The sequence below is a fragment of the Idiotropiscis lumnitzeri genome, chromosome 16 (genome assembly GCF_059441095.1).
Source record: "Idiotropiscis lumnitzeri isolate Australia: NSW breed Sydney's pygmy pipehorse chromosome 16, RoL_Ilum_1.0, whole genome shotgun sequence".
Lineage (NCBI taxonomy): Eukaryota > Metazoa > Chordata > Actinopteri > Syngnathiformes > Syngnathidae > Idiotropiscis > Idiotropiscis lumnitzeri.
This window is the reverse complement of record NC_142406.1, coordinates 11259179-11284797: the sequence shown is the minus strand read 5'-3', so window position 1 is coordinate 11284797 and position 25619 is coordinate 11259179. Positions and strand designations below refer to the sequence as shown.

At 41.9% G+C, this 25619-nt stretch overlaps 1 protein-coding gene across 1 annotated transcript in view; it reads right to left on the bottom strand.

The window, feature by feature from the left end:
• Positions 1-5345: 5345 nt before the first annotated feature.
• The window catches only part of trps1 (trichorhinophalangeal syndrome I), a 58593-nt gene continuing 38319 nt past the window's right edge, over positions 5346-25619 (bottom strand). Inside the window, exons 9-10 of the mRNA XM_088319035.1 lie at positions 10997-11119; positions 5346-7712 (exon numbers count right to left, since the gene is read on the bottom strand). Coding sequence (XP_088175161.1) covers positions 6276-7712; positions 10997-11119 — 1560 coding nt within the window. The 3' untranslated portion in view covers positions 5346-6275. The remainder of the gene's footprint in view (positions 7713-10996; positions 11120-25619) is intronic.

The window sequence follows — 25619 nt, the reverse complement described above, 5'->3', positions numbered from 1 at the left end:
TTGGATTTATTTTAATAATTATTTGAAATTCATTTTGGAGAGTCGGAATTGGCGCAAATAAATGTGAATTTTCATAGCTCATGAAAAAAAAATGTTGACTTTTATTTTCCAATTAGAGGAAGCAATAAATTAAAGCTGTACTCCACCAAACAAAAATTACATTTCACATATTAATACAAAAACCTCAGATTGAACAATTTTTTGTTATTCCCTACATTTTTGTGCATAAAAAGACGCATGCTAATATTATTTGATTTTTTTTGTTTTGTTTTGTTTTTAATGTTGCTTCTTAATTTTCTGTGTTATCATAATTAAATGCACATCCATCGCTCAGTGATGACCTCTGTGCAAAGACGCCGGGCTGCTTAGTATTCCAGCCTGACAACTTGCATCCGTGCTAAATCATCATCTCGCGCACATACAAATGATACCCTGCTGCCTCTTAATTTCACTCCAGGCGCTGAGTTAATAAACGCTAATCAATGTTCATATAATAAACACACAGATAAATTGATAATGCTAAACATGAGATTGAGAGGTCTCCGGCTACATAGTTTGTCAAAGTTCCTGACCCGCGGGGGGTGAAAACAACAACAAAAAAAAGATTTTTTGCAACTATGAGGAAAACTGATCTTACGCAATGTCTCATTTTGAGACAGACGTGAAGCACAACTATTACTAAAAGTGCACAGAAAGAATTGCAAAGTAAATTATTGGATTTGGAGGTAGTTTGGTTAATGAAAACAAATATTTCAAAAAAATTAAAAGTAGTCTACGAGCAAACAAATGGACCCACAAAATTAAACAGTTTTGTGAGCACACGTGCAAAATAAAAAAAAAAACACATCTTAATGCAACTGTTCTCATTCAGTTTCTTTTCAGAGAAAATGGAAATATGCTGCGATCTTAAAATAAAGAAAGGCATAAATGCAGCCTTGAAGACTTTCCGAAACGAAATTAAAAACTACATAGAAAGGAAGAGAGCCACTTACATTTCAATGAAGGTCTCAATAATGTCCATTTATCCACTTTACATCCTCCACCGTGAACCTTTAAAGCACACAACCCAACAAATAAGGACAATGAAGATTTTTTTTTTCCTCATTAGAAAAGCCTTGATGAAAATGTGTCTGTGTTTTTTTTTTTAGCGTTTTTATGCAACAGAGGGGCGCATGAAGCGGGAGCCCGCTGCGCATCTCTCATGTTAACATGAAATAGATTTGACATTGTAGGAGATTCATTATTTTATTTTAAGGTCAAAGAAGCAGCCATGACACAATTCAATGAATGTGAACCTATTATTTCACACAGCTAAAACAAAATCGAACACATCTCAAATAGAAGCAAACTAATGGCATACGTACAAAGCGAGCTCTATTAGTCTTTTAATGTTTTAACAAATGTTGCCAAGTCTTCTTTCATTTGTTCATTTTGCCTAAATTAATGCTCACCGTGTCACTATTTAGTTTCTAATGTTTTAAAGCTATTTATTGCAGAGTTGTCTCAAGAACTAAGGACAAGTCAAATCAATTTCTTTTGAGTCAAATCTTCCTAATGTATGGGCGGTGTGAGGAAAAACAAACATTTTAACACACCCCAAAAAAGCAGAAGAGGGTTTTCTTTCCATTAAAACTGGCTTATTCCGTTTTGGAGCAGTAACGTTTGCGTCTGCTCGGCCACCATTCTAATTTGAGCAGGTGATTGCAGCTGGCTGTGCGTTTGCTTTTCTTCTTCGGCTTGAAAAGTCAGGCGTGAGTTGCGCTGACTTGCTCAGTACTGCCCTCTTGCGTTGCTTCCACTCATCTGCTTTGTTTCACTCTTCCTTAAACACGGCTCATTTTGTGACATTAATGTGCGAAACGTTGACACAAAAGTAAATGACACGAATACAGCAAAACGACAAGACATTTTCAGTACATTTGTTACTTTTATTAATTATTATTATCAATATTTTTTTCAAGTTTAGCTGCGTAACAAACTTTTTTCTTGGCCATCCAAACCCCCCCCAATGTCATTAAAATACCATTTTTGCAAACCTAACAAATAGCATACAGAAAGATAACAGAATAAAATAAGACATGACAATAAAACTACCTTTTAAAAAAATGAAACAATCCCATTTTATATTAAAAAAAAGACTCGAGACAAAAACTACAAAAAAAAGTTGATTAAATGTACATTTACCAATGCATGGTTCGGACCAAACTGGCCTTTTTTTAAGCTCCCTTCTTGAACATGATCATACCGTCGGCTGCTTGCTAAGCTACGTTTGTGTCATCCCTTCGCAATGAAATGACGCTCCATCGCGATGTTTAATATAAACGCACAAAGCTGAAACACTCGAAGGCCTTGATGTAAACGTTGACGTGAAATGCCATTCATGTGAATTTTATTGACACGGGACTTAAGAAGAAAACGATGACACTCGAACATAGTTCAAAAACTGTCCCCGCCAAAACTTTTTGTAATTGATTCAAGTCGTTTGAACTCTGGCGCCAACTCCCAACGGCTACCTTTATGGACCAAAGTGGGCGGAGTCAAAGACCAACAGCACGGTCTTATAAAAGATAAAAGAAGCCCTCCAGTCTTTCCCCATCACTTCATTTCTTTTGCTACATTTCCAAAATGTAAACATGACCATTTTTGACCACCCGCAAAAAAAAAAAATACACATTCACTTCCCACTCTTGAAATATTTTTTTTTTGTTATTAGAAAAAAAATTAAAAAGCATGCTTTTTTGGGATAGTTTTTACATAGGATTTTACCTTATTTTATTATTATTTTTTTTTTTTGCAATATTAAATGTGAACTTTGGAATTAAGCTTTTTATTTTTTAGACCATGTGACTTCCAAGCAGCAAGCTCAGTATGACCTTGTCTTGGTCTTACCTAGCTTTAGTTACAATTTAGTAGGATTTCATTGAGCATTTATTCATTTTCCTTAATGTCCATTTTAAGGTCCATGTACTAGTTCGTGCTTTGACCGCACCGGTAAAAAAAACAAAAAAAAAAACTGAACAAAACAAAACAACAAATGAGTGCATTGGCAAAATGTCAATGCCTTATTAGTCAAGTTTAGTGCGAAACTTCTCGAGGGAGTGAAATTGGGAGTTCTCTCCATTTTCCATCAGTGACTCACGGCAGAAAGGTGGAATTTGTCCTTTTTTGGGGGGGGCGGGGACATACGTAAGCCGCACCCTGCCAAGTGGGGACACTAGAAGACTTCATTGGAGATGCAGCAGCAGCATGATAAAAATGTAAATCGGTCAAGCAAACGAAACGTTAAAAGAAACGGACCATTTTTAGTTGAGATTAATTATTTGTGTCAGAAACTTTGACTTTAACTTTTTGCAGCTTTTTCAGCAGATTCTTCAAATTGCTTTTATCTCGTTCCCTACCATTGACGGATATAGAAGTCAAAAAGTACATTCATTTTATCTAGCAGGGCAGTGAATGAGTTTTAAACGTAAAATGATTTAAAAAATGAAGTCATATTTGGACTTTTCTTAGGATAAATGTTGCAACAAATATGACAGTCTCTGATTTTGATCGTGATTTTTTTTTTTTTACACCTCGCTAAGTATGTGTAAGCACCACATGCAGCTTTTAGCTGCGCAAACAAAACCGTTTTGCTGAACAGATGTCGGCTTCACAACTTGATGGATGAAAATGTGCGCCACCTTGGCCGCACCTTCACTACCATCTGACATTTCATTTTTTTTTTTTTTTTTGCTCATTTGTGATATGATGCATGTCAGCAAAACACAGGCAACCGGATAGCTTCGGATCGGAATCAGAACGGAATCAAAACCCGATTGGCGATGTAGTGTAAATGCGCAGATTGGGTACAATGAAAATCATCCGATCAATTGTCAACACTAATATTAATCTTAAACTATTTTTTTGGAAACTCAGAATATGATATCAAATGGTCTAATTGTAATTTTTCAATTAGCCTAAAGTGGCCATGATAAAGCCAAAAGGGACAATTACGTGTAAACATATTTAAAGAGCTAAAGTGAGACATAACAAATCCCCAATTGAAATGGCTTTTAAATCTTTTGTTAGTAATTTATTTATTTTTTCAAATGGACTCTCTTTATTTGGTAAATTTAAGAAACTATTTTTGCGTATTCTTCTTGGTTTGATTCATGCGTTCAATGAGTATAAACAGTCATCGTCACTTGACATTGGCGTTCAATCGCAATTTTGCACTTTGGAAATACTGAGTAGAAAAAATGTTTGCGGAGGCACTCGACGGGATTTCATTCACGGATAGAAAAATATCATTCTAAGGCTTAGTTTTCCTTCATTTTAGTCCTATGGTGTTTTTTTTTTTTTTTTTTTTACTAAGGCAGCAAGGCAGGTGAAGTTTTTTTATTTTTTCGCCCCAACCTGGTTATGTCACACGACTTTGAATGTAAACAGTTGAGAAGTAGAAAAACATTCTGCTGATAAATAACCAAGACTAATAAATGCAAGAAAAATTAAAGCAGGCGGGAGGTGGGGGTACCTGTGAAGTGATTGCACAGCAAAATTAAAATCAGGAACACTACTGAGGTGACTTGTAGCACACTGACTATTTGTTTGAACCCAAATGTTAAACATTTAGTTGACCTAATAAAAATAAAAATTAAAAAATAATAAATCAGGAAGAGAACATGGACTAGATAGAGGGTCCTTGGTTTACGATAGTCCCGATACATGACGAGGGCACAGCGGCACAACAACGTCTTTTGTAAAGGATTTGATGGCTTTATATTGAAATATTTTTCAGACAAATACTGACCACAATTATGACAATTATGGAAAAATCAATTGAATATTTTAATATACATAAAAAAAAAATCTGGAATAATTTGGTCAAATTTCAATTTTAGTTGTAATTTTGCCATGCCAAATTTTACATTAAAAGTTTCATATTCTGCATTTCGAAAAGTTTGCATATTTTCAGACAGTCAATTTGATGAAATTAGGTGATGAGAATTTGATGTGGAAAATTTTACACAAATTGTCAATTTACAAGAAATAACATTTCTATATGAAGCAATTTCACAAGAAAAAGTTTCGGTCATCATTTTACAAGGCATCATTTTATATGCTCTTCGTCGCCATATTGCAAAGCCATTTTTACTTTTTGGGATTTTTTTTTACTTTTGCGCTAATTAATTTGTGAGGAGTAATTGCAAGATAAACTAGTCGGAATTAACAAGAAATAGGAAGTCGTAATACTGAGAGAGAAAAAAAAAAAAAGAAGTTACTTCGCCGCCATAGAGACGGCACTCGTCGTAAATCGAGGACCCCCCCCCCCCCCCCCCCCGTACGTGAGAACACAATGTCAGCTACATAATGTACATATTAAAAAATAATCATTCAAAACAATCCAAGAATAAAAATAAAAAGCAGGCGGGCTGGTGTGCAACACGCGTGACCCCTGAGGACTGAAATAGCAAACCTTCATTTTGTTTACATCCATGATCGGGGACGGACGCGCCCTTGACCCTCACACACACACACACACACACACACACACACATTTCCATGTACCATTTCCATAACGTAAAGAAACCTAAAAAAAAAACAACAACAAAAAAAAAAACACTAATTTGTAGTACCAAGTCCTGAAAAAAAATATTTGCCTTTATAAAATAACATATATAAGAAAAGTGTATGAAATTGCATGTTTTTGTAATAGAACAATATTATTCTTATCATTATGATTATTAATATTCCTATTGTTATTATTATTGTTGGATACAAATATTAAGCAGGTTAATGTTTTGTTCTATTATCAGGCAGGCAAAGGCAGCCAGGCACGGAGCAAGTATCATGGCACGGAGGGAAGTAGAAAAAGTCACTTGGTTCCGTCCACATGGGACGAGGAGAACACTTCGGTTCCGGATTGGCACCGTTTTGGAACAGTTTCAACTGGTTTCAGGCAGCTGCGTCCACACCGGAACAAATAGTCTCGGGCTTTTTGGAGTTTTTTTGTTGAAACCCAACAGGAGAAGACACACTGATCCACTTTTGACACTGCAGGAGTCCAAATCAGATTTGGTTTTTGAACAGCAGAGTGGGAGAACGTAGGCCGGTTGTACCGCAGTAATAGCTGTTTTGCTCGAGTCATCATTTCTCCATGAGTTTTCCTCCATCCCAGCAGCACTTCGCAGGGTGATTTCTATTCCAGCATCGGGATGCGATTTTTTTTTTTTTTTTTTTTGTCGAGGTGCGCTACGACTCGCCTTTGGGAGCGTGCGTAATGTTCTTGAGGGGCATCAATGACCCTCCGTGTCCCCCTCGTCCGGCTCTTCGCTAACGTCGGACGCCATCTTGCCGCCTTCGGACACCATTTTGCAATCTTCTTCACTTCTGTCTGGGGCGTCGTCGCAGGAAATGTCTTTTGTCGCGCCATCACTGCCTCCGACTTTTTCCTCCTCAGTCAAATCTGCCGTCAAATCCTGATTCTTCGGCATCAAATCCGGATGGTCCAATTCCATATCTTGGTGTTCAGACTCTAAATCCAGATGCTTCTGCGTCACGTCGGTCATTTCGCTCTGATCCTTCGCCGCCGACGTCTTTTTGTCCGCGTACCGGTGTAAACCGCGCTGTATGTGCGTGGTGAAGTCGTAGCGGTCGGCGCAAACGTGCTGGCAGAAGCCGCACTGAAATGGTCCCTGGTCGCCGTGGCAACTCATGTGCAGAGCGTACATGACCTCGTCCGAGAAGTAGATACCACAGTGCAGGCAGCGGTTGCTCGGCTCGTCTTGTGTAGCGACGTCGGCGGTGGCGCGAGTAGACACGTTCCCCTCGATCGCCTCCCGCCCGGTACTACTTTCCTCGTCCTCAACTTTCCGACTTTCGGATGATGGAGACCCTCGCTTCTTTTTTTCGGCAGAATCGGTGGCGTCTCGTTGCCGTATAGCGAGGTCCAACGGTGCCTCACTCTCCATGGACGATGACGAGGTTTGAGGGTGGAGAGGTGCGGGCGGGTATTGGGCCGGGGCGGGTGGAGGCGGGAGTGGCGAGTATGGCGAGGCGCAGTACGGCACCGCGTAGCTGTGTGGGTGGTGCTGCTGCACCGGAGCCACCATGGCGCCCAAGTAGTGCGCGTTGTTGGCCAGACCGGCCGCACCACCCAGGTTGCCCATGCCAGAGGCGGCGGCCATCTTGTACTTGGTCCAGAAGCGCAGCCAATCGGACTCGGGCGTCAAATCCGGCGACAGCGTGAGGGGGAGCGGCACGGGGAACAAGGGGTACTGGTACTTCTCGATGGGCGAGCCCGGCGGAGAGTAACTGGACGGTTTGGAAGGCCGCATGTACTTCTCAATGGGACTTCCTCTTTCCGAACTGCCGCCGGAGCCGACTTTCCCCGCTTCGACTTTGGCCAGCACGTCTGCCACCTCGGAGGAGGTGGGATGTGACGGGAGCAACAGTGGCGGCATGCGACGGTGGATCTCCAGCGTCTGATTGGCCAAGAAGGCCTGCGTGGAGCGCGGCGAGCGCGAGCGGGGCGACGGCTGCTGCTGACTCTTGACCGACGCGCAGCTCCTGTCCGACTCGTCGCCGTTGACGCGCTCTTCGCCGCTGCCGCGCTGTTGCTTGGGGGCGGGGTTTTCGGGGGGCAGCGTGTCCGGGTTGAGGCGCTTGCGGGTGCGCCGGCGAATGATTTGTTCGCCATTGTTCTGCTTGATGATGTTTAGAGGTCTGGGCGTCTGCAGCACAAAGAAAAAGAAATAAAAACTATTTAGAATGTGTCTCCCATCCAATTTCTCGATTGCTTGCCCAGCTGACAGGTACAACTAATCACTAGGCACATGTAGAAAACCAACCGTTCACATTTATAGACAACATTTTCAGAATGTAGAGGAAAGCAGGACTCGACAAACCTCAGAGTTGAACCTGGTTCTCCTCACTGTGGGTCAGACGTGCCACCAGACTATAACTTCATGTTTGCACAGAATCCTTTAAACTACTGTCTGCTTCCTACCCTGTCCACAAGGGGGAGTGCTTACATCTGATAACGTCAAAAAATAATTGCATCCCCCTTTGGTGATGTGATGATATAAACCTGTCAGTGAGGTATCTATTAAAAATAAATAAAATAAAATGAAAAAAAAAAATTATTATTGCAAACACTATTATTACTGCTACAAATAGAAAAATGTGAACAATTGGTATTCACAGTACCGGTTTAATAATCATGTCATTAAGATAATCATTGCTTTCACATATATGATCAGTTAATATTAATAAAGTCTAATATAGCATTATTAAAGGGGCGGGGTCAGGTCACCAGCGGAAGGGTCAACAGTCAGTGGCGGGGCATTCACCCTCAAAATCACCTATTGATAATTTAGAGTCTTCAATGAACTACACGTAAATTTAATCAAAGTGCATGACAAGAGTCAAAGGAAGCGAGTCAGTCTTTAGTGTGCAAAGATAAGAAGCGGAACAAAAAGTGATTCAAGCTTCTCCATTTTCAGAAGTGAGCAAACGGAGGCGCCAAAAGGTCGACGGGATGAAAACAAACGGCGACACGCTCCTTCCCGCGCCCGCGACTCCATATTCATAACTCTACCCCGTGCACTCTCACTACACCAGCGTTTTTTTACTAGCTGCGATCCTCGCTAATAATGTGTGTCGAGCAAATAAAAGTTTTATCGGGCCATGTAAAATACGGTCGTCGTGGCGACCGGCGAGAGCTGAGAGGGAGGGACTGAACGGGATGACGGGTGGCGGAGTTTCGAAACAGCTGCATCTCCGTGTGGCACCCAAGCTAGCTAGCATAGCACTGTTAAAAAAAATTCATGGTGTTAAGTGTATTTTTTTAAAATAATTAATGATATGGGACCTTTTTTTTTTTTTTTAAACGAGTCACAAATGTCAGTGGTGGACACTCTTGTCAGTTTTCGCCAGAATTATTCATTAAAAACAGCACCTTTGATATTCAACACAAAATGATATTTTAATGTTCAACTTATTTTATTTTATTTTTTTTTTATTTAAATGTTCAGTATTGTCAAAAAAGAGCGAAAAAAATTGTCAAGCACATGATTATTTCTCCATCACAATGCCACGCTATAGTGACAGGAAAATTAGTTTATTGGTTTAATGTTCCTCTTGTTATGTTCCAAATTTAGCTTTAAAAAGGTGAAATCAATCTGAAAGTGGTTTCAAACGAGGCAAATTGAAAAAAACGGCCACTTCATGATAGGAGATGCTCTCATAATTATTGACAGGTGGCCGAGGAATAATCTCATTGAAGCGCTGCAGGTTTTCTTGAGAAAACATTCAGTACGATGTGGTCGTCAATGTGTTTGTGGCATTTTCAAGAACCGGCTGATTGGAGAATTTTACGATTATGAGTCATCTTTTATGAGTATTGGAGAAACAATCTGAGCAGGGTAATAATTAGGAGTGTTGTTGCACTGGTCTCCCAAAAAGAAACCATCAGAGTATTGATGTTGCACTTTTCTAACAACAATTCAATTGAGCTATTTAAAATATATTTTCTACAGTCTTTTACGAAGTTTGTGTTCATTCGAAATTACTTACGAAGGACTAATAGGTGATTAAAACAACGGTACTTAGCCCAATCCTGATTTTCCGCAAACTAATTTTGTCAATTTCAAAATAAAATATATCCACCTTGTTTATTTTCATTTTGTTATTTTTAATAAATTTGCAAATTTTTCTAATCCAATGTAATGTAATTGCAAAATTTCGGTCACTCTAAATCTCATCGGGATCCGTCTTGGCTTGCCCGAGCCACAGTTTGATCACCATTCAGTAATTGTCAAGCAGTCGGCACGTTTATTAAATCAACAATGCGATTTATTACACCGGAAGCACCTTGCGCTTGAACAAGGCCGGCTTAAAAAGTCAATATGCAAACATGTACCGATGCGTGAAATGACTCCAAACTCCGCAAGAGCACGTCGGAGGTGATCCACGCCGGAAAGCCGGCTGATTCCGGAACCCGAGTGTCGTTATCTCATCTGTAATTCATGCCGTCTAATTAAGTTTGGGATTTCCATCGTCTTTCCCCAGGCTGGAGACGGCCGGTCGGCTCGGTTCACGCCACAACGGTTCATGCCGCCGAGGAAGCTGACGGAGGCCTGCGACTCCCCAGCAGCCAAATCAAATATACTTTGCACGATATTATGTTTCCACAGCAGGAGTCGCAGTGCAACGGAGCACAATTTGTAGCGTTTATTTGGTATGCTAAGGGCGAACAGATGCGCAGTTTTCTGGAGCCTCGGACAACTGAAGCCCGTTTCCACCACCAAGTGCACTTCTGATGTTCCAAATAAGATTGAACAATTAATCAGATTCAATTCGACATTGGGACGTGAGGGCGTAAAAGTCAAAGTGTCAAACACTAATAAAATTCATTAGCCTTCATTTTAGCATAAGGCGAACCTATATATCAAAATATTTCAGTACGGTTAGTCTAATACTGTTTATTGTCATTACCGTATTTTCCGAACTATAAGGTGTACCGTATAAGGTGCATTGTCAATTAACAGATTTATTTTGGGAAATTTCCTCAAGTAAACTGTAAATAATTATATATTTATATTTTTTTATACATAATATATTTTTATAAATAATATTTTTTTATAAATATATATATATATATATATATATATATATATATATATATATATATATATATATATATATATATATATATATATATAATAGATAGATATATTTATTATAAATATAATTTAAAAAAATATATATATATAATAAAAAAAAATGACATTTATAAATAAACCGTACGGGTTTATAAGGTTGCTTATTTTTGTTAAAGCTGGAGACGGCCTTGAAAAAAAAAAAAACTCGCATAATAAATAGCAATCGTAATATTGAGAGGAAAAAAACAAAACATTTTTCAAAATCGTCCAGCTGTAGCTTTCCTTTTTATTTAATTGGCATTTATTGAACGGTAAAAATCCGCAATTAACAGTCGGCGAGGACGCGGGCTTACCGAGTGCAGCTTCTGGTAGAGCCCACAGGCGTTGCAGACGTAGCCGCCATTGGCGTTCTTTCTCCACAGCGACGTCTTGGTAGTCAGACAGTTGGCGCAAAAGACCCCGCTTCCTCTCCGCCGCTGGAGGACGACAAAGAAAACACAAGACTGGCGTCAGAGGGCGAACGTCAACACAAATGGTTCAAGAAAAGTGTAAAGATGGAAGAGGAGCCTCAGAAGTGTTTCGCGGGTAAGTCATTAACAATATTAGCACACAAGCACAGTGCGTCGAAAGGGGCGAGGTGAACAGGTCAATCGGCGTGGCAACGTGCTCCATCACCGTAATGAGCCAATCACAGGGTTTCTCCATCCCATTAAGTTTGCGGTCCCCCAGGTCGCCACCTTTACGATGTCGCTACCTCATCCTTTCTCCTCTACGATGGCAACCAATTCACTCGCTTTTATTTTCTTTTATGCTAGCCCATCAATCTGCACTGGCAATTTTGTTTTATATTGACTTTTTTTTTTTTATGCAACAAATACCAAAGAAAATACTGGTGCGTCGGCTTACGAGTTTAATTCTTTCGATATGTCAAATAAAGTTTCCAGCATGGAAATTTTCTGGCTTTTACGGCTGCAGTAAAAATCTTGGCGATTTATATGGCAATATTTGCTTCTTTTAGATACGTGTTTTACAGAAATTGCGGTTTCGCCGATTTTAATCGAATCCAAATATCTGTCAAATGTTTTAATATTTCATAAAAATGCCAAATCACATTTGCGTACACTAACACATGCACAAGTCCGGCACTCAAGGTGAAGCCTCGTTCCATGGCTGCGGCCATCTTGGAAATGAGAGTTGGCCAAGTTGTTGCGGAAAATTGACTGCCCATATTTGTCAAAATTGGAACGAAACCTTTGGCCCTGATTCTAATTTTTGGCTTGCAACATAAACAAAGAAAAAAAAAAGTTTCTTGAGTAGAAAAAAAAAAAAGTTGTGCCCCTTGTAAATCGAAGGAACCACATTTGGCATTGATTTCAATTTATTTCTAACAATAAAAAGTGCAGCTCCATTAGGTTTTCACTCTTATAAAATTCCGGCTCTGTGCCTGCCTGCCATCTTTGGCATTCTCCTCCTGTCGACTGTCTGCCGGGACCTTCTCCTTTAAACGCAGCCATCTTCTCGCTTTATGTTCCTGACACAGTGGAGAGTTTAGCATACTTTTGAGGGTGTGTGTGTGGGGCTTCGACACAGCCGGTGCGAAAACATTGTCACAAACGCGCCTTCACTTCACTCGGGGCCGTTGCGGACACTCCGAGCTGTTGCAGATGGAGCCATGAGCAGATCTTCCAAGAGGCATCTGTTTTCGAGGGCCCGCCAGCAACAAAGCAGACGGGTCCAATGGGCACAGCACTGCAACATTTTCAGGTTTGTTTCCCCACTGGAAATGTGTTATTTGTGAAGGAGCAGGGATGCGAGAAGACAAAAATCTGGCTGATGTATCGTTATGTTAAGCATACAATTTGGTCAACAAATCAGTAGGCAAGTCTGCTGGCTTTCAAAATTAAATAAATTTAGTGTTAATTTTGCTCAAAACCAGATCTTAATCATAATTTAATATGTAGCAACACACGTCGTAATGTGGCAAAATCTTCGATAAAATTGTGGAAAACAAGATGTATTTTTTTTATTTCTAGGATTAAAAATTGGTATCAAACACAACTTTGCGTTTATAATGACTGGGAATAGAGCGTAAAATGAAAAAGCTTGGTCAATGAGCCACATGCTGCTTCACCGAGTCTCAAGCCACTTCTATTTGATCACATGTAGCATCCTCCCCTGGAACATTCGCATCACGCGGCAAAAACAGTTCAACAGCTGCCAGCTGAAGACGAAGAATCGTCCGGAATTGTTTGTTTAATCTTACTACTGTTTAGCAACAACGTTTTAAACATGGGACAGGAACGTTTTTGGCCAAGCAGAGATTTAAAGCGCTTTCCTTCACTCTACTTTCAGGCTCCACCGACAAAATATCCAATATTTGCAAGCTAAGATGTTTATTTACACTGGAAAGTCGCCGTCCACCCTTCTCCGAGTCAATGTGGGGATGATTAAACATCCTGTTCCAAACAATGTTGTATGGCATAAACAGCACATGGCTAATATTGGGATTCTTTATGGTACAAGTGTTGCTTTCTGACACGGAACCAAGCACGGATCCAAATCCTCATGCTGGCAACGCAAGCGGCGTGTGTGTGCGTGTACACGCACACACACCATACGGTCACCACATGTAGCGAGACGAAGCCAGGTGATTGATTGATGTACACTTCCTCTTCGAGTGTGCATGTGTGCGTGCATGTGTGTGTGCACGCATGGGTGTGTGTAGTCCTCCACAGGCCCAACAATGTGTCTGTCATCAGAATTTAGCTTCTCTCCGAGCGAGCCAAATTACTCGCATATGGCCACGCAGCTGCCCCTCCCCCTTGTGGGACGCTGGACGGACGCAGGCCCGCACACATGCACAGACTTCATCTTGAGTGGAATCAAAATTTCTCCCGAAAGATAGGAGCCAGGTTTCGTGCGGCACAAACACAGAACGGCAAGAGAACAGACGCACGTACACACTAGTCACAGCATTGACCATATGGATGTTTTGTTTTTTTGTGCAGACCAGGCAAAATTTTCCTGCGGACAAATGTCCCATCAGTTTTAAATGGGATGTCAAGTTAGGTAGAAACGTACACACACAAGCAGAGTTCTCATGTGCAGCAGCCAAAATGTCCCCAGAAAAGGTGGTATATCAGACTTTGTACACACACATTCACATCCTACCATTGTTTTTGTATCACCACAACAAAATGTCCCTAGAAAGTCATTTTTCTGCACAATAAAAGTGAGATGCCAATTTATGCGGCACATCGACACATTAAGAACCCAAACACGCACTTTCAATCATCAGTGCCAACACAGCCAAGCGCAGCTTCGGCAACACAAATGTGTGTGTTTGTTGTGTATGTCAAATGACCTGACGCCTCTCGCCTAAGCATGTAATTAGCCCTCGGGTAGTAAATGACACCTATTTATTGGTTGCCTATGACCGCCTTCAATTTATAGCTAACACACACACAAACAAGAAGGAGGAAATTGCATTCTTTAGCAACATCCTAATATTAAAAAAAAAGCATTTTCCACGATATGAAATCACAATGTGGATTCATATTTAATATAATAAAGACGTGAAGAGGAGGCTCAAATGGCACAGGATGTAATAAACTGTGTCAAAGGGCAAATAAAAAGATAGTCCTTGCACTGATCACTGATTTTTCCAAGCGCGCAAAAAGTTTTATATATGTTGACATGTTCTGAGTTTAAATGCTGACATGAACATTTGTGGGGGAACGGTATGATTGGAGAATATTCATATATTTTCACAGAAAAAAAAAAATTAAATCCTTGACTTTCAATGCAATTTGCTTCTGTACAGCACATTGCGAGCAAAAGATGAAGGCTTTCTCTACAAAAGATAAGGTAATAATCCGGTATTTTTCTCCAACAGAAAAGAGATCGGGGCGTCCAGCAGTCTCCAATCAAAAGGCGGGCCTTTCTTGCCGAATGAAATTCCATTCCATTCACTTAAAGCCAAAGTCATGTCTCCGCTTCGCATTTTGCACACAACCACTTGCTTTAAATCAGCCCCTAACACGACTCGCTGGTGAATTAAAACTAAATTCCGTCCTGACAAGTCAAATATCCCATTCGCTGGATCAGCCTCTTTGCTGCGCGCGCACGCAAACACGTGGGAAAAGAAATGTCTACATTGAGCTTGTTAGACAACAAGTTACCCGAGCTGCATCTGGGAGCCATCGAACACGCAACCCTTGTAAATCACGCTACCAACCTTCAACGGCGTGTGTGTCCGGCATATGCTTCTTCTCAGGCTACTGTGTAATGGAATCATCAGGTTGGAAAGGTGATCGGACTATTTGCACCGCCGGCTTTGGCGAGCGCATCGGAGGACCGACAGACGGCCGAGCAGACGATGTGAATACATAAAAAGGCCATTTAACGACTGGGGGAGAAAGTCAAGCGGAGATAAGGGAGCACAACAAATACGATACGAATGGACATCCTGTAATTTTATTTTATACGGCGCGAGCGGGCGCCGCTATCGCTAACGGCTCGCGTCTCGCGCTCCGCAAAAATTGACATGGCTCAATGGCAGCCGGGTGAGAAATTCACCGGATCAGTTATCAGTTCGCATAACATTATTAGCGTGGCGTGGAGAAAGGAGAAGAGATAAAACGTTGACGCTCCACCAACATGTGGCGGTTGCCTTGCGCAATCCAGAACGGGGCTTGACATCACCGCATGAATAAACCAAGACAAATCCTCGCACATCGACGTCCCGGCAAAGTCAAAAGCAGACATTTCTTTCTTTAGACATTCCACACGTTTGATGATCGTGACTGGGCCCTTCTTTTGGGATTAGGTGAGCCTTCGAAAGTGGGGGGGGGGGGCGCATGGTTTTGGCGTTTTCAGCCAAAACGCCCACAACGTTCAGCAGCGTCGATAATGATTTGATTTGTCTTCATTTTAAAGCCTCGAGTCTAAACTTGATCATTTTTCTAACTATTCGTATTTGTCATGGACTCGTTAACAACACTCGTCTCTGGTGTGTGCCAAAACAACAAGACATTTATTTTTGCTTGAGAGGGTCTGCAACATTTTGCCTGAAAGGATGTCCATTTTTTTTTTTCTGGCGGGGATCCAGCTGGGGGGCTCTTTGTTTGGATGCGGAGGGTTCCCTGGACCTTCAAATTTTTGGCCAGGAGTACGAGGAAACCTGCCACAAGCCCCATAAGGTTTCGTGGACCTCTGAGCCCCAAAAAATTGGATGTGTCAAAAAGATGCATTCCAAAAACCCTGCAAGATTTTTTTTTTTATTTTTTACAATTAGCAGAAAAAAGAAACAGCTTGTGGCATCTGGTGCGGGTGTGGAAAGTCCCCCAGACCCCTCGAAAAGGGGTTGGTGACAAACCACCATATTTTTACAACAAATTCAGAACCGGTTAACATAAAGGCAAAAATGTTACAAAATAAAAAATAAAAAATTTTGCAACTATCAGTGCATAACAAGATCCATTCCAAAAATTGTGAAGATGTCCTAAAAGCTCACGAAAACTATCCATTGTGTAATCCTTCCAGATAACCTACTAGGCATTATATGCAAATCGGCGAGGGAACCCGTCACCCCTGTCTGGATATGTAGACGACGGGCTTAGAGCTGTGGCGGAATTCTGCATTAATGTCAACGGGATGCGTTCTGCAGCGTTGCTACAAGTGTCATAAAAAGCCATATGTGGCTGTGGTGAGCGAGCGTTCCTATCCTGAACGGTGAACGCGAGCTTCACAGATGATGAGCATGACAGCCAAAGGTTGTTTGCTAGCAAATTGGCATTGCTCACAGAAATAGCGGTAATCTCTTTTTACATTCAAACAAAACCCAGAACAATTGGACAACCATGCTCTTCACTGGAACGTGATGTAATACAAATTTGTTACAACTGACAATCTAACCAGGATTCCATTGCTTTGGCCTAAGCAAAAAATAAATAAATAAAACATTTAAAAAAAAATGTAAAAAAAAAATACTGTGAGTGACGTGATAGGTTTTAGGAAAAAAAAAATAACCTTTAAATGCATGACAATACGAATGCTGAACCCCAAAAATGGGGACCCTGAAATAATGATGATCTTGTCACTTGTGAAATATCGGCCCGTTTAAAAATCTATGCAAAGCTCCGGTCACTACAGTATATGTTGCCGGCATAGAAATATGAACTACACGATTTGTTTTGAATAAACAATTCAAAGTAGTTGGCAATCACTGGATTTTTATTGCAGTATTTTAGGTTGATCTCAGATGAGGCTATTTGAGACACGGATTTTCAGGTCACCATTTCATATCCATGTAGGGAGAACAAAACCGAGTACTTAGCCAGCGACCATTAAGCGGCGGCAAGCACAGCAACAACTTGTGAACAAGCAAGTGGAGCTTGAAAGAGTTTTTTTTTTTTTTTTTTTTCTCCATATATAGAACACGGGCGGTGTTTGTCCCTGCGCACCTTGCGCTCCATTACACATAAGCAAGCTTATAGTAAGAGACCACACCAGCAGGCTTTGGGACTGGCAGCACAAACGCTATCACTGCAGCACATTCAACCCCCCCCCCCCCCCTCTCGCCACACATCCCCTTCCCTTCTCTCTTTGGAGCTTAAGAGTAAATCTCATTGCAGGACAATAACGGCTGTGTGGTGATATACGTAAGAGGGTTTCAAAAGCGAGGCCCAGGCTGGTTGACGAGGAGGCCAGCGCCGGGCGAGCTCCACATTAGAGCGGAGGAAGTGTTTAATGATGTTTCAAAAGAGCACGTCAGCAAATGCACTTGATTTTTTTTTGGCGGCCGATGGGAGCAGCTTAAACCTGAACACTAACACGATAACCTCAGGGGGGAATCTGCATGTGACATTTAACTCAAGTTTTGCTTAAGACATTTTGCTTTTCACCTGAAAAAGGACAAATGGCAGCGTATGGATTTTCAAAGGATAATTCTTAAAAAAAAAAAATAATAAAAAACTACACTAACTCAGAGGTGAAGTCAGAATTCCAGGAAATATTTAATAAAATAAATATAAATTAAGTAATGCTGAATATAGGGTTATTAGAAACTAAAGGACCGATTTTCCTGGAAAAACTTTCAGCATCACTATAAAGCAGGGGTGGGCCAACTTTTTGATTGGCGGGCCACGATGGGTCGAAAATTTGACAGAGCAGAGTGTTTTGGTAACCTCACCTCATCGGAGAAAATAAATACATTTAATTTGAAATGAAAGTAAACAAAAGCATAACAACAATATGTATATGTCTTTGAAAAACCACCGTATTTCAAAAATAAAACATTAACAAGGTTTATTCATTTAATTTTTTTCAAATTCGGCAGGCCGGATTAAAACATTTAACGGGCCACAAGTGGCCCGGGCCATAGTTTGCCCACACCTGTTCTAACGAACCCTAGTAACCTCTATCAAAAGCAATAGTCAAAACTTATTCAAAGATTTAAAGTCTATGCTACATCTGCCCTATATGAACGGCGTCGGCAATTACCCATGATGCCTCGATACGTAGTTATGGAACGTATCAGCAGGATTCCAGGATTGAATCTCTGCATGTGGTTAAGACCATTATTCAACGTCTAAGACGCCCCCCACCCGAATAAAAGAGTGACCCACTTCAAACTGTCCACAATGGTGAGAAATGTAGCTCGCATATTTCATCATGGGAGGACGGGATCCTGTAGGTGGACCAGAACACGCTTTGCTTATCCAGGACAGTGCAACCTTAACCCCTTCTCACATTACAAGCGCCCGGAGGAAAACTGCGCGAGAGGGGAAGCGAGAGAGCAGAGAGGAAGTTATTGCATGTACACCCTTAATACCTGCGGCCTGATCCACTGGCATTAAACAACTAATTAACTGTCTGGGTCTCCAGTTTTTCTTTTGTTTATCTTGAGAATAGAACATCCAGTCGATTCCCACGCCGCCGACCCCCACGTCGTTACACGCCGGTAAATGCTGGTACAAGGAGAGTGTGACGGAAAATAAATGGGTGTGAGATGTCATTTCAGGAATAATAATGCTGCCAGTTAATTGCAATTTATGCCGAGTGAAAGCAGAAATTAGAGAAAAATAAAAGAAAGGTGGACTGCAATTTTTTTTTTCCCAACAGATAAATAAATATCTAAAATCGCCAACAATTAATGTGGGACAGATATGCAAATCTTCCCTTTCTGCAGTTATGCCAGGGCCTTCATCACAAGATTGACCTTGTGGAGTTGATTAGAGTTTCAGGTTTAATGGCGAGTCATAAAAGTTCATTGCCATGTTCAATCTAAACGCAATGACTGACACAAAATTGCGTTTAGATTCCAGCGTCTCCATTCTCGTAACATTCCGCCTTTTTCTTCTCCTCCGTTCTCTGAAAAAAATTTATTTTAATATCCAGTTACGCTCTCGGATAAATAGGACTATTGCTGTAATAATCTGCTTTTGCCGGGCTACCTTCAGGGGTCGTTGACCCCCAGTTTGAAAACCACTACGAGGATTTCATAAGCGACACTGAAAAAAAAATCGTCTGCCATGTCCGTAATGGAGTTGTCAAAGATTCGCCCAAACTGACCTGACAGGCAGACGAACGCTGCCGTGAACACCGCCAAGCGTTAAGCTCATCCCAGCCTGACGGCAACATCTGCGCCGCTAATTGTTTGACACCGTGGCACGTTAAACAAGGTGCGCATACACCGCCAGTCGTACGTCTTCTTTTCCAAACGTCCTTGGACAAGCAAAGATTTGCCTAATTGCGGTGCAAACGAGAAAAGGAAATGGGACGCGGGCGGTGGTGGAGGTGAGGGTGGAGGGGGGCAAAGCTGTTAAATAAAAATGATTGTAAGATGAGAAGCCAGTGACAACGGGAATGAAGGAGGGACGCGACCAAAAGCGTGTAATGGATGGCACTTTACAGAATTAAACCTCAAAACGACCTCGCGCGCTCGCCGCCTCACCAAATGACTTGATCTCCCTAATTAGTGCTACGATCAAGATGGAGGTGCTGCGAAGAGGACAAGGAGGAGAAAGAAGGAAGACGATGGACACCGCGGACGACAGAAGCGATGTGCGCATTTATCACCATCTTAAAAACTCGTAAATTAGCACTTCTTGGAGTTGAATTTTTCATTTTCTACAATTTTGCACACAAAAAGCTTCTTACAAAAATGTGTGGTTATCAACATGAATACGGATGTTTGTTTGCTTATGTTTTGGCTTCTTTGAATTTAGAAGAAATGTTCAAAAAAATAAATAATTCACTCGAAAGGAAAGTTGGGTAGCCATTCAGAAATTGTGTTTTCTTTTAAATGCCCAACATTCCAGGATCTGCAACCATCTGATATATTTTTAATTTCAAAGCTGGGGTGAGCGCCGGAGACGAGCAACACTCCGGGGCTGCGCGGCCCAGTAAGTAGTTCACCAATATCACGGCGCTCCATCAAATTGAAGCCAAAAGGACAAATGATAAGGCGAGCGTGCTCATTAGGGCCAACTCATCAAAGTCCTGACAAAACAAATGGAAAATACTCTGAGCTGGAGAATAAAAGAACATGCGCCCCCACCCACCCCCCACTACCCCACTACCCGTCTCTGCTTAAAAAGAATGAGCGGTTACAATTTGACTTGGATGCCACGGCATTTTGCCGACAATAATAGCTTCTAATAATTGTGTGTGGTTAAGTAACTCAAACAGCCTAATACCTGAAACTTACACCCGTCTTTCCACATTTAAACGTTCATTCTCAAATATCTGCATAAGCAGGCTTCCTATGAATATATATATATATATATATATATATATATATATATATATATATATATTAGGGCTGTCAAAATTAAAGCGTTAATCCGGGTGATTAATCCAAAAATTTTTAACTCAGTTTGACTTACTTAAAAAAATAATTTTGCCATATTAGCGGTGCATCTTTAGCTGGTCTCAGAACAAAACACCGCGTTGCAAACCAACACTGCTTGAGTGTGGCGCTCGTGGGCAGTTGTGAGTAACGTCTCAAAGAAAAATGGCTGTAAAGATGTCGCCATTTCGATCGTATTCAAAAATCAAAGAAAGCTATATTAGAACAGTTTTTGAATTAAATATATTTTATATTGGGTGATTTTGCATCAATTCCAAGATATTATTCAAGTAAATATCTGTTACTAGCTTCGAAAAAATAGTAGCTGAAAAGTGTGATTAATCGCGATTAATCATGGAATCTTTTGGTGATTAATTAGTTACAAAGAATTAATCACTTGACAGCACGAATATATATACATACGATAGTGGCGATGCAACAATTTGACTTTAAAATGGATTAGTGCCCAGAAGCGCATAATCTCCACTGACATTCCCCTCCGTGATAAAGACATGCCTGAAATTAATGGAAGATGCCGCCCTCTGACCGTCATTACTATGGAAGCGACAGCTGGCTTGCGTTTTCACACACACAAGTGCATCGTGGGATCATGTGAATATTGACAAAGGCTGTTGGACCGCGAGCTGGCAACGTCCCTCGGCCGTGTCGGTCAGGTATTCATGTTGTACGTGTGGTGAAGGCGGCGGGCCACGTTGGCAAAGCTCTCAGGTTGAGGGCGTTTTATTATTTATGATGAGGGAGCTTGAAGACGTATGGACTTGTTGCCGCGAGAAACTCACGCGGATGCTCGCTCAGAATTCATGCGAGTAGTTTACGAGGGTCCCGCGTGACAAGATGACCGTTTCACATTTGCTTCTTTTGACTTTTAAATTTTTATGAACGTCAGCCCTCGGGCGAGAAAGATGCAGGGCGGTACTTTTGGAAACTGAGTATTGGGGGAAAAAAATGGCCACACATTTTAGAATGAGCATGCAGTAGACTTTGCCATCAAAACAGTTAAAATATAATTTGTGGATGAATCATCGCCTTGCGGGGGACTCAAAATGCCACTTGAATGCAAAAGAATGTTACGTGACTGAGTCACGTGATCACAAGAGTCGTCTCCACCTTACTGCAATCGGGTTGAATTATTATTATCCCGCTTAAATTTGGAGATGTTCTCACACCTTGAAACTGTTGGCTAGTCCATTTCGAATTCAATTGTGCTCTTCCCAAATAGATTAGCACCACTGAATGAGAAGAGCATCAAAGTGCAAAGTAGACTTTTTTCCAATTTCAGGGCTTGTCTTGGTGTTTAATTATGAAGACAAATAATGACTTTAAAACTCAATTCGCCCTTTTCAGACGCCAATCCGAGACGGCTTCCCAGACTATTCGGAGAAGTCTGAAATTAATCATGCATAACATTCAACGACTAAACTTCCCAATGGTAGGCGGTCACCTAAGTTATATTTCGGGGGTATATTTCGCAGACGTGCTTGAAGAGGATCTAAATGTTTCGCCGTCCCTGCGCTGTAACGTAAGTATAGTCTTTGCATATTTTACGTATAAATGAGTGGCGCTCCTCGTCCAAGTCAGCACTGAGGCATCACTGATACTAAGTGGGTGACACACCTGGGGCTTATCTGACATTTTCCACTTATAAAGAGCCTCAGGGTGGAGATGGAGCTTCACTCGTCAATATCGGAATTACTCTTGCGCCGCGCCAACGCACACACACTCGGGCTGTTGACAGTCATGCTCTGGCTGTCGCGACAAACCAAACAGATCAGCTAACCTCAACGGAGCGCATACGCCCGTCTGGTGGGCGTAATCGACGTGTCATCTTTGCGCCGGTCCTCCAGACAGCCACGTACGAAAACCCGATACGTTCCCCACACAACGCGGCGAGAACGCTGACAGCGATCGTCACGCTGCACTTCACAGCCACTCGAACGGGAGTCCAAATCTGGCAACCGAGGACGGGCCGTCTTTTTCGCGTCTGAGGCCTTAATTGGACTTGAGCGAGCGTCTTCACGCGAGGCACCGAGCCAAACATATCCAAGCATCAAACCTGGCCTCGCATCAAGCGGGGGCCCCTGCCACCCCCAAAGACGTCGCGCCGAACGCGTCAATCAAAGACGCAAACTGGCAGGACGGAACTGCGCTACTTTTAGACAGCTTCTCTAATGTCCCTTCATCTCTGCAATCTGCTAACTCGCTCTGCCACTGACCTCATCTCTCTGGAGCTTTTTAAAAAATAAATAAATCAACAGATATTTACAGGAAGTCTTCTCATAGGCTTTGATCATCCCGTTGTGTTGCAGTGGCAGCTACAAAGATGACGTTGGGAAAATAAGTCAAGTATTTAACTCTTTCACTCCCAGCCGAGTAAATAAAATAGATCATTGACGTATATACCCGTCAATGGGAGTGAATGAAAAATGCAGAAACCTTGTCAGCAAGAATTATTCTTACGATATCGGTCAGATCCATCCATAAGGAAAGCAACCAACTAGAACTTAAACTGTTAAAGTTATTTACCAAGATAAATAAAGCGAGGCACCAAATGTTTGTCACGTCTGGTCGCCAGCCAATCGCAAGGCATGCAAGTCAAAACAATCATTTGGAAGATTTCCCATGAGGAATTGGCAATACTGTCAAGCTAGACTTTGGTGGAGAGGCAGAGTCCATCTTGGATTGGTCAGTGGCGTTAAAAACATGACTGAGAAATAATCAATAGCGCGGAGTCACTCAAGGTCAGGAATTTATAACTTTCCCCCTGCATCTCCTTTTACAGCTCAGGACAAACAATCGAGGAAAAAGGACGCGAGATGCGTCGAGGAAGCTTGAGTAAACGTAGAGAGAGCAGAACAGGCGGTGAGCAAATGACGGCTGGTCGGGACAATTTTGTTCTCGGGCGCCTGATATCAGCCGACAAACAAGTGTGAATTGGTAGGAATCGGCGATGAGAGCGGGCTCATTTCCATCCGTCGGAAAACACACTCTCGTCATAATGAAATGCGAGCGCACGCACGCGAGAACCAAGACTCTTCAAAGAGATTGTTCGCAGTCGAGTTGTTGCCATGAGATTGAAGAGAATTTATGGGGCAAGGTGGCAGACGAGGATGGTCCCGTTTCATTAATTGATGGTCTCGAGCAAACCAATGTGAGCTAGATGGTCGGCGTCAAAAGAGGTAACAGACAGATGTCTGTGAATTCAATGTACGCCCTTGTTGGGATACATCCCAAAAAAAATCAAGAAAACTAATGACTAAAGATTGATTGGTTACTTCCCAGATGATTGATAAGGTAAGTATTCCAATTTCCTTTTCCACCTGGAGAGGGTCAAAAAGCTGCGATTGCCCCCCCTTTCGGAATTTTTACTTTCATTATTTTATCCTCCTGTGCTATCGGCTCTCTCATCTCTCCCACACAGAGGAAACAAACACAAACAATGAGGGGGCCACTGCAGGTTGGAGAGGAGCAAAGAGGACAGATACTGATCACTTCAAACACAAGCTGAGCCACAGAAACGCAACCGAGGGCGGACGAGATGATATTAAAAGCAGCCTCACGGCGCTACAGATGCAAAGAACATGCATCCAATTTCCTGCGTTGTTCTCAGAGTGCGGCTTAGCCTCTTCACACAACCATCCTGCCGAATTGTCTCATTGGAGCCGGGAGGGACCACCTGACATCTACCCGTCTTGGAATTTCACACAGAACACAGCTTGCGTTTTCTCAACACAACACGATCCGATAATCAGGTGTGATGAATAAATAATTTCTTTCAACACACTTGTCTGGGAGAAGTGTGAGTCAGGTTAAACGCCACACCTGCGGAAATCCCTGAATCACAAGTCTCATCCCACCTCTAGTATAGCTCGGAGACAACCTCGGAAGGTTTTAAATTGACAGCTGGCACGTAAAGCTTTTGCAGGCCAAAAGTGGCAACACTCAATGATGATGCGCCCTCTAGTGGCCGAGGATATTAGTGTTTCTGCATGACTCCTGTGAAATGGCATCCAAAAAAATAAAAAAATATATCAAAGGTGCTGTCATAATCACAAACGGTTAAAAACGAGGAGCTGGCCATTCTGGACGCAGACAGACAAGCGGCTTAGCGTTAGCTTGTTGGCTCTCCGGCAAGTCGGCAGGAAACGGCTGGGACGACTACGATCCAATACACACACGCTCGTGCTGACTTGCGGACCAAGTGTAGCTCGGCGCACATCTGGATGACATCCGGACACACGAGAAGAGATGAGACACACATCCACAAAATGGAGGCAGGAGTATGATTTCGGGGAATGGGTTTTTGTCTCTCTCCTCTTAAGTTTCCTTCCCTCCCTCATTCTTTCCTTCTGCGCTCTTTGTCTGTTTGCTAATCCTCTACGACAGAGACACAGAGCACAAATCTCCCCGTTGGCAGTGCGAACGACGAAAAAAGAGAGCGCGAGAGAGAAAGAGATTGACTGTTGAACACCAGTTCAAGTGATTTATGAGGCTGGACTCTGCGCTGGAACATATGTAGACACTCCTCGTCGTCGTCTGTTTTTTTTTTTTTTTTTGGTTTAACACACACACACGCACTCGTACACAGGCGCTGATTCCAAAAATCACTTGTAATCCCCCCAAAATACCTCAGATGATCTAATGAGTCAAAATGACAAACACTAATTATTTCTTTCAAGGAAAATTACGGGTGACATTTCTTTTCATTTTTTTATTTAACGTGACACCTTTGTCACCTTTTTCCAGGTTTGCCGTGGAATATAAATGGCATAGACATGAAACCTGGCAACGACACCCGGCAAGAACTGGTCCACTATTGGATGTTTAGTGGACAGGACAAACAGTCAAACAAACAAATACAAAATGACAACACTGGCAATGAGCATGGACGCTCACGCTGAAATAACCGGCCAAAGCGACAAACTCTCCTGACGACATTCATTCGGCCACGCTTCCAAAATGCAAATACGCAACACACAAAATACCACGTTTTTTTGTAATACTAAATGTATTTTTTTGTATTTCATATTGAAGTTACCGTTGTATTTTATGACATGGTCCTTCTTAACTCATTCACTGCCAATGACGGCTATAGACGTCCAAAA